The sequence below is a fragment of the Cajanus cajan genome, chromosome 10 (assembly GCF_000230855.2).
Source record: "Cajanus cajan strain Asha chromosome 10, NIPB_CcT2T_4, whole genome shotgun sequence".
NCBI classification, from domain to species: domain Eukaryota; kingdom Viridiplantae; phylum Streptophyta; class Magnoliopsida; order Fabales; family Fabaceae; genus Cajanus; species Cajanus cajan.
In genome coordinates, this window is record NC_138526.1 from 47,140,881 (window position 1) to 47,157,704 (window position 16,824).

The window sequence follows — 16,824 nt, forward strand, 5'->3', positions numbered from 1 at the left end:
AATTTTCAAATAAAATCGTAACTTCCTATACAAACACTACAATAGATGTGACTTTCCTACTCAACCTTCTTTTTTAATGGTTGTGGGCCAAATTACTAAAAATGTCTTTCTTAGCGGGTAAATCAAGAACTAATTGCTATTAAAAAAGGCAAACATTCCTAAACGATTTAAAAAATAAACAAATAAGTAAAGAACATATATAAAGGGAAAAGCTTATACCCTTCGTTGGTTTTGGTTCGACAAAGTTGAAAAGCTAGTTAAAAGTTGTAAATTAATTGAAATTTCACAAATTAGCTATTAATTGAAAGTTATTAAGTTAGTCTATTGAATTATAAGTATTTTATAAAATTATTTATCGAACATTAGTGAAAAATAGACCTTTTAAATCGATTTTTTTTTTTACCTCCTACATCAATTGTTTAAAAAAAATGTTGAAATTAATAATTATGCATTGAATAATGCCTTTTTTTTTTAATATTAATAAGGGGGCTTAAAAGTCCAATAATAAACTATAATCCACGAGAAAAAGAAACAGCATACCTATCAGTTAATAATAAAAAATGCATCCAACTTAACAGAGAGTTAAAACAACGCATTCCTTCAATGAGAGTTAATCCTAATTTAGCAAAATTATTAACTACTTAATTTGCTTCTCAGAAGACATAAACGCAATCTAATTCAAAAAAATCTCCCGACATCTTGACAATCTGGTTGAGAAGAGAGTAACATGGATGTATTAAGGGACACCCATCATTCAAGAATTGAATAGCAATATAGGAGTCAGATTCTATTATAATGTGATAATGTAAGTATTCATCCTTGATAATCTGTAGTCCATGAAAAATAGTCCAAAGTTCGGCTTGTACAACACAGCAATTCCCAGTCATTCCAGAAAATGCTAGTATGAAGGTTCTATTACTATCTCTCAATACATTACCACAAGAAGCCAAAGAATTATTATAAAATGCTCCATCACAGTTAAATTTCAGTATACTGAGAGGGAGTGAGACCCATCTAATTACTGACATGTGTGAATTGTTTTGAGATGAAACATTAAGTTGTCTAAGGTAAAATTTGTCATTTTTTAATTGTTATGTATGTTTTAATTTCAAAAAAAAAAACTTGTATTATAAATAAAACTCCAAGTTGATTTATTCATATGATTCACAAAACAATCATCCAAATTAATATCTCACCATATTTAATAAAAATGACATTAAAATCAACCAAAAGTTACTCCTAAATTAACTTTAAACATCTACAAAACAACATTTAATTATACATTTCATACATAACTACTAAACAACTATAATTTGAGCTATAACAACCTAAAAGCATAAAATTGTAAAAGGTAAACATATAAAATTATAAGTATTTTTAATCTAAGAGTATATTTGGATAAAAAAAATTAAATGGAATATTCATTTTAGAATTGTAAATATTTTGGAGTAAAATTCTTTATTTGGATGAATTTTTTTTAAAAAATTTGAAATCCAAACATTTGTAAAATTTCTTAAAGTAGTATAATTTCAAATTCTTTTAAAAAATAAGAATTTAAAATTCTTTATATTTTTTTCTTTCTTATCTCACCTATATATTTTTTAACTCTCTTTTACTCTTATATTTCCTTTTATCTCTCTTCCAACTCTCATACTTTATTTCATCTCTCCCTTCTTTGCTTTCTCTCTCTCTTTTTCTTTTTCATTTTCTTTTATTATTTATTGAATATTCAAAAATATTTTTAATTAATAAATACTATCTAATATTAATTTTTTAAATTATTAAATATTTAAAAATTAATTAATATTTATTTTTATAAAATTTAGTATTAAAATCTTAATATATATAATCAATTTTAATCATGGTAAAAATTAAATTATCATATTCAAACTAAGAATTTAAAATTTTAAAAATTTAAATTGACTTATCAAATCAAAATATTTAAAAAATAATAATAATTAAAACTAATGTAATTAAAATTTTAAAAATTTAAATTTCTTAAATTTTTCATTAAAACACACCATAAAGAAAATATCTTCTCATTTTCTCATAAGACAATATAAGCAGTCATTCTAAAACAATTAGAACAAACAATAAAATATTAATGCATAATGTATCATAAATATTAAATTACAATTATTTTAATTATCAATGTAAAAATTATATTATATACTTTCAAAAATCAAGGATTACTTACTACTTTATCAATTAAGTATTACTTTATTAGAGATGGTTAAAAAATATTTTGATTGAATCAAGTATTACTATATATTTCACCTCATCTTGTTCTTATCTCTAATAATACTCACATTAATTACGGTCTTCATTCAGTGCACATCACATACTAACAGTCCTTATATGTGTCATCTATTTCATTAAAATGAAAATTAAATTTAATAATATAATAAACGTTATTATAAAAGAGAATAATTAATGCATTAATTAAAAGATGATAATGTTAGTGACTCACTTCAGGAGTAATGAAAGTAATGTTCTTTCCTATTGCATTGGTCTGCCACCCATAATATAAATATGACTTATTCTCTGCCAGTTTCATTTATAGTTGAGAATTGATTTTTACATTTTAATTTTATAATGTAAAGACACGTTGTAATGCAATTTTCTTGGTTTAAAATTGACTAAATAGACTGTCTATGATCGCAGAAGCCTACTTTAAAGGTCAACTAAAGAAAAGATAAAATGTTTAATAAAAATATGTTCATATGTATTCAACATTTTCACACTTAATTTGACTTTTCAAGATTAACCCTCTATAAAAGGCTAGATGCATACGACCCCATTTTCCTCACTCCACATCACTACAAACAAAAATGGATCGTGTCATGGCTTTCCATGTCTTTGCTTTCAGTTTATTCACGGTGATCGTTTTGCTCTTTCACCCGGCAAAGTGTGGTGAGAAATGATATGTTAAATTGAGCAGCAGTATTACAATTCAATTCAATCAGCATTTTAGTTAGAAAAAAAAGGAGATTAATCATTTTGTTTATTGAACTTTTTGCTTTTCTGATAAGTGAAGATATTTGATTTATTATTGTTTATTTTAGTTTAAAAATATGTTCCTTAACTTAATTATTAATTAATATTTGTGCATGCGTCAATTAAGTGCAGATGATGAGTATAATTATGATCTTTCAAGCAAGAAAGGGCCACTTAACTGGGGAAATATTAAAGAAGAATGGTTTTTGTGTAAAAATGGAACAAGGCAATCCCCTATCAACCTGCAGGGAAACAGGGTGAATGTGGTGTTCAATTCTTCAGGGATTCAAAGAAACTATCAACCCGCCAACGCCAACCTTATTAGTACGGACCATGACGTAATGGTAAGCAACCAACTAAATATTTTACCATTATGTGTTTTTAATGCTTTAAAACATTCCAAATTACATTTTCTCTATAAATCAAAATTAAATATGATTTTTAATTTGCGTGAACATGAACACGATCATTTTTAGTATTTTAAAAATAATTTATCTTACTAAACATTATTAGTATAAATGATTTGATATTTGTGTGTTTAAATTAATAATTAAAGTTTGATTTTAAATTTATATATAAAATTATAATCAAAAATATCATTTTATCTAAAGAAGTTGACTTAATGATAATGAGCTATATTTTTTATTAAATAAAAAAAAATCATCTTCTTTTAATTTCTCATTTTTAGGAATGTATTATATGTGATCTTTGCTTCCAAAAAAAATTATATTATCCAATTTATAGAATTAATGGAATGTGTTATATTATATGTGATTGAAAATATTTTTAGAAATGTGTTATATGTAATTGAAGAGTATAATGATTCAATAATAAAGGGAATATCTTCTTTAGTTACCATTTTAGGTTCTATATATTAAATTATTATATCTTTTTAATTATTAATTTTTTATAAAAATAATTACTTACTCCATTTCTTTTATTTTCTTTTTAAAATGATGTTAATCTATATATCTATATATATACTAATTAATACATAAAGGAAATTTGCTCTTTAATAATATTTTTTATCTCTATATTTATTGAATTATTATATTTTTCAATTGTTAAAAATATAGAAAATTAAATTTTAATAATTATTCACTCTAATATTTTATTTTATTTTAAAATAAATATTAAGAAGTGTTTTTTTTAGTAATGATAATTATATGCTATGACGAATCTATGAACATACTCCACACAGTATAATGTTATCTGGTAAACATACATATAAAAACTTAAATATTACATTTACATAATTCATTTTTTATTTTATATTTTTTTTTTTGCAAAATACAGGTAAATTGGACTGAGAACGCAGGATATATTATAATTAACGGAACACAATACCAACTCATACAGTGTCATTGGCATTCTCCCTCTGAACACACAATTAATGGCATAAGGTTCTCTCTCTTTTTCTTTTATATATTTATCACATTATATGTAATCGCATACAGAAAGAAACACATTACATATGCTTTAAAATTTTCAAATACTAATGAAATTGCAGGTATGATCTAGAGTTACATTTGGTGCATATAAGTTCAAATGAAAACATTGCAGTGATTGGACTTCTTTATGAGACTGGGAACCAAGATCAGTTCATATCAACGGTAAAGCCAGGAGAATTGTGTTTGTGCCTGTGATTGACTCTGTTCATTAATATTTAAATGATAAACAATTAAGATAACAGCATCAAAAGGAAATGAATAATATGAATAAGTACTTTATTTTTTAATTTGAGTAGATTTGTTCTTTATGAAAAACATTATTATTTTTAATTTGATATATAATTTTTAATTATTTTTTAACTTATTTAAAATATAAAATTTGTTTCATTAAAATTACTTACACGAAGTGGCGAAGATTCTTAAGAGTGAGAAGGAATCATGTCCAATTTTTTCTTTAAAAAAATTATAAACTTTTTTATATGCTACTGTAAAATATTTAAAGTACATGTATTTTAGTCTTTTAGCCCCCAATTTTTTTTTTAGTAAGATCTATCACTGCTTAATGAATATTAATTATTGGATGCAACTTATGTTTAAATAAAAAATAATTTATTAAATATGATAAAAATGTGTAAAAATGAGTCTAAGGAATAACTAGAAAATTAGAAAATATATATAATTTCAGAATTAACATTTCTTAGTTTCTCTTGAAATATACTTTTATATGTTTTTTACTATCTTTATAATTTTTTTGAGTTCGAAAATCAAATGAGTTTCACAATTTTTATATAAATAAATTTTATAATACAAGTTTCACATATTAAATTATCTATAGCTTCATTTAATAATGTCATAAAATTAAAAATAATTATTATATTAAAAGGTCTAAATTCATCTAAATTTAAAATATAAAAAAATAAAATAAATATTTTAAAATTTAAGAAACTAAAATAATTTTTTAAAATAAAATAATAACCAAAAGTATAAATTAGTTTATAAAATTTTATTAATAACAAAATTACCATACACAAGGATATATTAAAAAAATAAATATAATAAAGAATTTAGTAAAAATTCACATATGAATCATTAATGACTGATAGTTCATTTTTTTTCATCTATTCATTTTTTTTAATTATTTAACTCTCAATTAAATTAGTTTTATTCTATATATAAAGAATTCATACAATTAATTAAAAGTAATTCTCTATTTTATTTCATTTGTAGATAGAAGATGATTTAAGATTGATGGCTGCAAACATAACCAATATAACACAACTAGGTGTGGTTGACCCAGAGCAGATAGCAGGGATAACAGGCGACAAATATTTTAGATATAATGGTTCTCTTACAGTTCCTCCATGCCATGAAAATGTTACATGGACCGTTTATACTAAACAGGTTCGTTTTTCTTTTAATATTATTAATTATTCACTGTCATTTTTATTTTTATTTTTACATTTTCATTCTCACTCTCACTCTTTGACTCTCTATAAAATGTTGAACCTAAACTTCATTTTTAAAGTATATAAATAGAATGAACATAGATGGAGAAAAAAGTAGACGGAAAAGATGATAAACATAGTAAATTATGTATTAAAAAAAACAAAAATAAAAACATTATATATATTAATAATAACTCTTTCAATAATATTGGGTTCAGAACAAAACAGCTGGACGGGAACAAATCAAGTTGCTTCAAGCAGCCGTCAATGGGGATGTAAGTTGTTTCAATCTTCTCTATTAAACATTTCTCATTACTAAAATCTTTTATATCACACCACAATCAATGCATAAATCACAGGGTTGCCACAATTAAAATCTTAATTTTTACTAATATATATGTTCATTAAAATATAACTTACATGTTATATAATATTTATTAATTAAAGTTTTAATTATGATAATTTATATATTCAAATATATTTGTATTATAGTTTTAGTTTTATAAAATTAATATTTATGTTATGCATTATATTAATCACCTTTTCTTGGTTTGGTTGGTCTTGTAGGAAACGTACACGAATTCTAGACCTTTGCAACAACTAAATAATCGCTCAGTGCTACTCTACGTACCTAAAGATCGCGAAGGATACTGAAGCAAGAAGTTGACATTTAATTTGACCATGCAAAACATAAGCATAAAATAAAAATTGCTTCGCAACTCCATTAATAATAATAATAATAATAAAATGTTATGTATGCTAACAAGAATAATTAATTAAATAATTATTGTACTAACTTTTGTCTAAACCATGTATATAATTTTGTGCTATTAATTTTTTATCTTTATAGACAGTGGAGAATATCTAGACATGCACCAGCTTGTTAATTAGTTCAATCCTCTAAACACATGAAATTACTCTTCTAAAAAAAATACTAATTCCTGGGACATTATAGACAAATTTTTATCAGCCTATATTAAGTTAATTAATTTTAAAATTATAATTAATTTGTTAAAAATTCTTTCCTAAATGACACTTTTCTACATGTAATTATTAATAATTTTTTCAAAATATGTAATTATTAAGGAATTATATTTTATAATTAATTATTAATGAAATATACTATATGTTTATTAATCACTTATTCTGACTAATATTATATGTCATCATTAACTTTGATAGGTGGCAGAATTCATTTTCTTGCTGAGGAAGATAGAAATATATTATAAACTCTGATAGATGGTCTGAAATTGTTTGGAGATGTAACTGCTCATGTTTCATGTATAATGGCCCAATTTTTTTTTTAAAAAAAAAAATATATATATATATATATATATATATATATATATAATATTTATGTTGTGTTAAAAAGTAAATAAGATTATTTTTTTTATTTTAAACCTTGTGAAAATAAAAAGCTTTGCTATCTTTATTGTTAGTTTTTATTTTCTTATATTTATTACATTCATGAAAGGATAAAATACATTTTAATTTAGTCATAATTTTTTTTTTTCAAAACTTGATTTTAGTATAAAAAAATGCTGTCTTATTTTAGTCATTTTAACTTGGTGATGTAACACTTTTGATATTAAAAAATATTGATATAACATTTTATTATAAATAATAGTACAAAGTAAATTGAATGAATATACCTATTTAAGATTTGTTAACACTATTATTTTATAAATGCAATAAAATATGTTATTTTTAATTAAAAATTAAATACATAATTCAAACTCTAAATATTTTAGGAGTATTTAATTAAGTCCCTAAATTGATAAAAAAATTGTAATTGAGTTTTTAAACTTTATATATATATATATATTAATTTAGTCCATAAGATTAAAATTTTGTTTACCAATTGTGAAACATGACATAATATTTTTATATCATACATACATAGACATATCATATTATTATTCTATATATCATCATTCATATCTAACATGTTTTAATTTTCTTGTAAAAATTATTGTAATAGTATTAATCATATAAAAATTATGAAAGTAGAAAATTTTAACATATAGAGATTACAACTTATTATACATGGATGATTGAAATACTAATTTAATATGGTTGTCCAAATACGAGATATAAAGAATGTTTTGTCAAATTTCATGAATACTAAACAAATAATCTCAAGGACTAAATTATAAAAATATATAAAAAAATAAATAAAGATCTGCTTATAATTTTTTTAATACAGGAAACCTAACTAAAATTTTAAAAAAAAATCAAGAACCAAATGATATATTAAACTTTAATTAAATCACACACACATATTATGTTATAAATGTTTATATTTTAAAATGTCACTACCAAAAAATTGTCATATAGTAATACAATATTTGTTATTAAAAATTATTTTTTAACTACACTAGAAAATACTATATATGTTGATACATTGTTAAAAAATATAAGCATAAACTATAGTGACATATGAAATATGTTGTTAAATTTCATTTAAAATTATTATTAAAAATTATTTTTTAACTACACTAGAAAATACTATATATGTTGATACATTGTTAAAAAATATAAGCATAAACTATAGTGACATATAAAATATGTTGTTAAATCTCATTTAAAATCATTATTAAAATTATGTAATTATATCAAATAAATTTATATTTACATATATTATATAGATAATAACACATATATCATAATTTATAGTATTTTTTGTAATATGTTTATATATATAGAAACTCATATTTATTATTTTACTCGGGATCGATGAAATGTCCGGATCAACACCGGATAAAAGTAGTATTGTAAGTCATCGATAAATATAAAAATAAAAAAATAGCAAAATGTTAAAATAAAACGATTAAAAAACATCCAGGAAAAAAAAAGTATACAATTACAAAGATTATCGAATAATAATTTTCATGTATTTCATTTGGATATAGACAACCCAGTGGAAACTCACTGTTATGGTATTACTGAAGAAGGAAAAAGAAAAAAGAAAAAAAAAAAGTTGTGAACGACAGTAATAATGAGAGGGAGAGAAAGTATCATGCCTATGAAATCATTAAATAAGCAAGAAAAAAAAAACTCAAAAATTTAAAGAAATTGATTAACTTACGTCTTGTAACAAAAAATATTGTTAGAGGTGGGGGAACAAAGTAATTTAATTGACTACAAATGAAATGAGCTAATCGTTAACTGTGAGAAGTTGAAATCAAGCGTTGAAAACAAAATCTAATAATCCTGTTTCTTATGCTTTGTTTGGGTAAGAAAAAAAATAAGAAGAAAAAAGTGCAGTAGAAAGAAAGACAAGAAAGAATGAATATAAAATAAGTTAGTTTTTAAATTGTTTGATTTAAGAAAAAATAAGACAGAAGTAGTATAAAAAGTAAAGTAAGTATAATTGTATAATAACATATTTATCCTTATATTTTTTTTATATAATAAAAAACAAAAGGCTAAATTTGTCATTACATTTAAGTAGCCCCAAAAAAAATATTTTTTCTTTTCTTTCATGAAAGTCTCTTTTCTTGAGGAGAGAGTTTATTGTTGTGTGGGTTTCATCACATACATCTTTCTTGCTTATCTTTTCTACCTTTTTGACATTACAACAAAATTTGTTATTAACGACAATTATTTAATGATAATAATTTAATTGCTGTCATATATAAAAATATTAATGGCTAATATATAATAATTACTAAAAATGTATTTATATTACATTAAAGTTTACTAGCGACAATTATTTATTAGAAAAAACTTAAGTCCCGTATTGATTAGAAATAAGATAATTAAATAGTATATAAGTAAGTAATAATTATCACCTTACAAGTTCATTTTATAGGGTTGACTCCTAATTCACTATCTAAATTAATATCAAATCACCATTATTACCAAATTCAATAGTGTTATAAAACAATTAGAGAACAACTTTCACCTTATAAATCTCACATTTCTTAAGAGACAAGACAATTAAAAAATATATAAATAAAAGACAACCCTCATCTTACAAATCTCACATCGAGTAGAGATAAAAAAAAGTATATAAGTTATGAATTTAGAAAAGGAAATTATAGGAATAAATTATTTAAAGTAAAGGATACAATTGAAAAAAAAATAACTTTTAATAGCCTTTAAAATGGCTACTAGAATTGCCACTAAAAAAATAAGTTTTTCCGACAATTTAGTAGATCTTTACCAGCATTTTATATAAATGTCGGTAATAGTATTAACGACATTTGATACACCAGCCTTTATTTAAATGCTGGTAAAAAAATAATGGTCATTTATATGGCCGCTAAATAATAAATTAATTGCCACAAAAATTAATTTTGGTGCAGTGTGAATAACCAAAAATATCATTTTCTCTTCTACTTCTCTCTTTGCTCTACTTCTATCTTTTTGAAATCCTTTAAAAACAGTGTGCTAAGGTTTGAGATTAGTGAAATGGTCTACCCATGAAAATATATAGAGGACACTTCATAATGGATATTGAGGGAGAAAACTAAAACAATTATAGGAAGATGAAATAAAAGTGTTAAATAGGTAGTTTAGTAAAATTTAATTTTTATGGATGAAATATTATTTTAGATTAGGTTGATTTCACCTAAAAAAAATTACTCTTATTTTTTGTCTAATCTGATCCATGTCCAGTCATCAAGTTAACAAGTCAAATTGGTCTAATTAAAAAAATTAAATATATTTTTATAATGAAAAATTAAAAATTATAATATGATATTAATTAATATTATATACTAGTTATAGATGATTAGTCAGTCAGCCACAATCGTATAATTGTGGGTAGTTATAGATGTCTATATATTAGAAGTCAAGCATATTCTACATGAAATAGTAGTTAATACATTTTTTAATTTTTCACATTCAATTAAAAACACTTTATTGCGATTAATTGTTGAAATGTTTCTACATTTGGGTTTAAAACTATGATTTAACACTCTATTCTCTATCTAAACATCTTTAAATAAGCATAAATATATGGAAGATCATGCTTGGTAATACACCCAATAAGTGTATCTCTATAAGTCTAATGATTAAATTTTCACGACTTTGTTATCCAACATCTTGGTACTTAAGAGATTCACTACATTTAACAAATAATATTATGTCTTAAATGATTAGTACCTTAATCAGGACTAGAGAAACTCTCACAACAATTAACCCTAATTTTAAGTTTGTAACCAAAATTTTATAAGCAAATACAAAAGAGTAAAAGATTATTACTATTATTATATTTTATTTTATTATTTTATAATATATTGAAGATTTATAGATTGAAAATGACAATAGTTCAAATTATTTTTCTTATTAATTTAATAAGTCATCCATTAAACTTGCAGGTAAACTTGACCTGGACTCCTTTAACCTGTTGGACTTAGTGGATTGGTCCAAAATGGCTTGATTTTATTTGGGTCATCATTTCAAACTGATATAATTTGTGACTTAGTCCATCGAACTATGTCTAAATTGACAACTCTAAAACTGATAATTAATATTTGAAACTTCGTGTTCACTCATTAGAAATGAAAACTGTGATCGTAGACAAGGATGATAAAAGTATTTGTACCCAATACCTATATATAAAACCTATAAAAAATAATAAATAAATATTTTAATGGATATTCACACATAATTTAAATTGACATATTAATCAACTTTATATATTAAATGAATATTTAAGTTGCGTAATAACATTTTTAGAAGTTATTCTTTAATGGAAAGTTTTAAAGTATTATTTTAATTTTTTATCTAATTCAATTTTATTATTTATTATATTATTTATGGATTAGAATTTAATATTTTTAAGATAAATTATCAATAATTAAAAATATTTTTATGCCACAATATAAATTATTTTTTTAAAATTAAAAATTAAATTTATAAGTTTAAAAATATCTATTTATACAAGTTTTATATATAATTTATATATTCAAATATAGTATTTACTTGTATATATAATTTATTATAAAATATAGTTACATGTAATAAATATTTAACCTGTGAAATACACATACTAAAATACAAATATCCATTAATAAGTAGGGACAGGTATTAAAGTCTTTGAGAGTACCTATTAACTATCATATATATATATATATATATATATATATATATATATATATATAATAAAATTACCTAAATAAATTTATTTAATTATATAACACATTTTTATTGACTTTTTAAATTTTATTTAGACTTATATAAAGTTTAAATATTTTTTAATTTATTGACTTTTGTTTAGACTTATATATACAATGGAATTTATTTTTTATTTTTTTAACTATTATCTAAACTAATGAAATTATATTATTTTGGTTTATTAACATTTGTTTAGATTTATGGTATTAGAAATGATGTCTTCATAAAATTGAAATCTTATATCAAATGTATACAATATTAAAGATAGAATGAATGAAAATTAGTGATTAAAAGTATTGAACTCAAGAGTAAGAAAAATAGTATTTAAAAAAAATGAGGTAATGGATGTCTTGATTGTTAGAGAGAAATAACAAGAAATAAAAAAGTAAAAGAAAGAAGACATATGAAAAATGAATAGAGAATAATAGAGTAGCGAAATAAATAAATAAAAAGTGAAGAAAGATAGGTGAATAAAGTATATATTTTTAAAAATAAAATTTATTTTTAAACAATAAATATTTTCAATAAATTATTTGAAAAAAATTGAGAATAAAGCATATATATCTATTAGAAAGTGGAGATGTGTATAACATTTGTGGATTTTGAATCCCAAATACAAATATTATGTGGAAGGCAATATAGGCCTAACTAGGCCCATGACAAGAAGTGTCAAAGATTAATAAATAATGTGATTAAATTATTTTTGTACTCATCCCATTCATTTTGCTCTCTACAGTTTACCTTGTTGAAAACTTAAAATTTGGGTAGTGTATCTTTTAATCAATATTTAGGATTATTAATTTAATATAATCAATATTTTAAATTCATATAAAGTGTATATTTCTTAATATTATTATTGTTCTACTTTAACATTTAATATTTTAAAAAATTGGATTTCCTGGAGATGTTGAATTTGGGTGAAAAGTAAGAAAGATGGTATCTCGAGATATTTAGGGTTCTTTCATGCAGATTTTATCTAATGCAAAATCTTGAAATGATTCTTTGATATGTTAAGAATATTCCAAAAGAAAATCGTTTTTTTATAAGTAGAATCAAACTTTTATGATGTGACAATTATGTACGCTCTTATATGTTCAAGTAAAATTTTGGGTTTTCATACATAAATTCGAAAAAAACGACTGAAATTCTTTTTTTAATAATATAAAATAATTATATTCGGCTTCTTGAATTTTTACAAAGTTTAATTTGAGCGAGAAACTAGGATGGTGACACCATGGGAAGTGCAAGATTATTTTGTTTTTCGCCAAATTATCCAAGCAAAAATCTTTGAATGTTTTTTTTTTATGGATTAAAGTGAAATTTTGAGTTTCAATCCATAAATTGTTACGATTTAATACTATTTTTTCCTCTAACTATAAGATGTTTTAACTAAATTACACTTTTTAAGAAAAATTGATAATTTAGTTAAAATTATTAAATTTGTCAATAATTTTAAAAAATTAAATAAATATTTTTTAATTAATTAATTTTTCATCTACTAATTAATATTTTTTTAAAAATATTTATATGTTTATTTATTTTCTCCAATATTAATAAGATAGAGTCTCTATCCAATTAATTTCAAATATTTATTATCTTTTATCTAAGAGAATTATTAATTAAATAAAAGTATGTTAAAAAATATATAATTAATATATCTAACAATTAAAAAAGAGTTTTACAGAAAGGGACAACGGAAAAAGTGAAAATAATTTTACATATAGGAACAAAAACAATATGTTTATGACAATTATAAAATTTAAATTATTTCAATAATTAACTATATATAATTGATTATTATTAAAATTAGAGTGAATTTTTATTTGAACAAATTTGTTGTAATAGAATTTTGAGATATTTAACTTCATTTTACTTAACCAAAAACATGAACTTTTACATAATAAGAGTGAGTTTGGAACAATTTAAAAATTAAATTATTTTAATAATTAATTATATGTATAATAGATCATAATTAGAATAAACTTGTTGAAAAGTAAATTTAATATATATTTAATTAGAATGAATAAGACCTAACCTGACCCAAAGATGATTGAAGTATTTTGAATTTTAAAATGACTCGATGTCTTTTTTTTATGATTGATTCGAGTCGTTCTAATCTAATTTAATGTCTTGCTATCTTTTTTAAATAATATATTTTTTGAATAATTATATAATAATAATGAAATTATTTTATTTAATAAATAATATTATGCATAACATAATATTATATTAATAATTAACTATTTAAAAAATATTTCATAAAATATATCTTAATTTAATTTTTATACTTATTTTTTTCTACAATTTAATCATACATATTATTGATATTGATATATTAGGTTAAAATGTTGAGTAAACCTAATCTCATTTCATATTTTTCGATTATTGATCAAATTTGAGTTAAATTAATCAATTTTTTGGATCCAATAAAGTCAAATAGGTAAATTCGACATAATTTATCTCTTTTGCACTCATATTATTTAATTTTGTTTGGATACAATAAAGAAAATCAACTTCTACATGATAAATTAGTTTTAGGAGAAATAAGATGTTGAAAAATAATCATAAATTTTAAAATTTAATATACATGAAAATAACTTATTTTTTTTTAACAAATTTGAATTATTGTTTCAAACATACAATAATTGATTATGAGAATGATTGATTATTGTTATAATAGACTATAATGAGAATAAAATTTTGATTGAATAAGTTTGCTAAAATATAATTTTAAGTTGTTTAATTTTGTTTAGACACAACAAAAAAAAAATAATGTGATACACATTCTATCTCAACACATATAGTAATAAAATGAAGAATAAATTATCAAAATCTTGGGTAAAATGGTTCACAAATGAAACCTTCAAATAATAGTTTAATCAAAAAATCAAAATTTGAAAATAATAGTTTGCAATTATACTTAAATAAAGGAACATGAAGTCCCAAATACAATAAAAATTATCAAATAAAATCTCTCACCCTAATGTCACACTGTCAGAGCAATCCCTCAACCCAACTATCGACACCTTGAGTGTCACTCACATCCATAATTTCTTCACCTAAAAACAATCACAAGATGTATGGTGAGAAAAGAAGACATTTATATATAAATCATGATAGGAAAATCTAACCAATACACGCCCAATTAAATAAATAATTAAACCTTGGTTAATCATACTTCACATTATCAATTATAAGTTCATTCAATTCCCATTACCACATTATAATTTAAGTATACACCATGTCATACATCCAACATCGTGTCACGCTCGTGCCAAGACATCATACATAACATTCTCATACATCTTAATTTATAATTCACATTCAGAACCATTCCATTTCAACACACACACACCACCACCACCACACACACACACACACATATACATACACACACACACACACACACACACATATATATGTGTATGTATGTGTGTGTATAGCAACACATAGGTCATCCAACTATACACTTCATCTAATTACAATTCCATTTCTGACTAACGCCCGATGAAATTATAATTTTGCCCAACACCTAGTTCAACCGAGAGTTCCTGTTCTCGTCCATGTCCAACGTCGAGAAATATTGCTCGGTGATAAAGCCTGGTAGATATCAACTTAAGGAATTATGCCGATGAATGACTACTTCAAGAGATCATGCCCAATGAAATTACATTTTCGTCTAACGCAACCTTCTAGGTTCTACCTTTATCTCAATGAAGGTGCGTCCTGCACGAGGAACTAAGTACGACACTAATGCGACTTTCTACAATTATAAAAATGCAAACAAACATCTCATAATTTGTCAATCATCAAATAACACTATTTTCATATTCCAATAGGTTATAACTCATCACAACTACTTGAAAACACATTATAACACATCAATTTTATAGAAGCATGCATCAATTCCATAACCCCCAATTTCTCATAAACCATAACTCAGACACATTTCAATCAATGCAATCCATCATCCAAAACATAAATCATAGTAATTAACACCAGAAAATACTAGCGTAAATCCATACATAAATTATTATAATTATTAAACATGCAAATAGAAATAATTATAAATGAGGGTTAATTTGCTAATCCCTTTTTAACATTCCCTTAAACTAGGTCAACCCAATTCATTTCACTTCCCGACCTGCTTCTCTTTTTCCCCCAAATAATCAAATAAATAAATATAATATAAAATACTTTTCCCTAATAATAAAAAAAAATATTTTTGACCCAAAATATTATAATATAATTTTATAAAATCAAACTTTTAAATTTTATAATAAAATATATAATTAATTTAATTATAAAAATATAGAGGGTTGTATCTCATGTCGGCTCCTAAAATTATCTTTTAAAACATATAAATAATTATTAAAATGCTAATAAAAATACTTATTTAATACGTATAAAATAATTATTTAAAATGTATAAAATAATATTTCCCTATAATAATAAAAATAATTATAACCAAATACCATATAATAATAATAACAATATTTTTAAAAAATGGAGTCTTACGTGTTGTAAATTAGCTTAAAATAAAAAATTATTAAAAAATTTATCGCCTCAAAATTTCAATTTAATAAAAATAACTTTTTTTAAGAGAAAAATATTTATAAGTTTAAATTATTAGTCTAAAATTGACTTTGCAAGCATTTTTTTTCTTCAAAGAAATAAATAAAAATGGAAAAAAAATCTTTTCCAAACATGCTCTAAATAGCAAATATGGGGAAAAAAATTACAATGGTACATTTCAACTATTTTTAAAAAAAAAATAAAAGTTATTTGCAAAAAATGTTGTATAT

General features: G+C 22.4%; 1 protein-coding gene across 1 annotated transcript; it reads left to right on the top strand.

Moving 5' to 3' along the window:
• Positions 1 to 2,792: 2,792 nt before the first annotated feature.
• LOC109812966 (alpha carbonic anhydrase 7) lies at positions 2,793 to 6,853 on the top strand. The gene is made up of 7 exons (XM_020377054.3): positions 2,793 to 2,913; positions 3,130 to 3,341; positions 4,294 to 4,400; positions 4,508 to 4,610; positions 5,676 to 5,849; positions 6,112 to 6,168; positions 6,461 to 6,853. Exons 1-7 carry the CDS (start codon positions 2,832 to 2,834, stop codon positions 6,545 to 6,547), a joined length of 822 nt encoding a protein of 273 aa, XP_020232643.1. The 5' UTR covers positions 2,793 to 2,831; the 3' UTR covers positions 6,548 to 6,853.
• Positions 6,854 to 16,824: the final 9,971 nt, after the last annotated feature.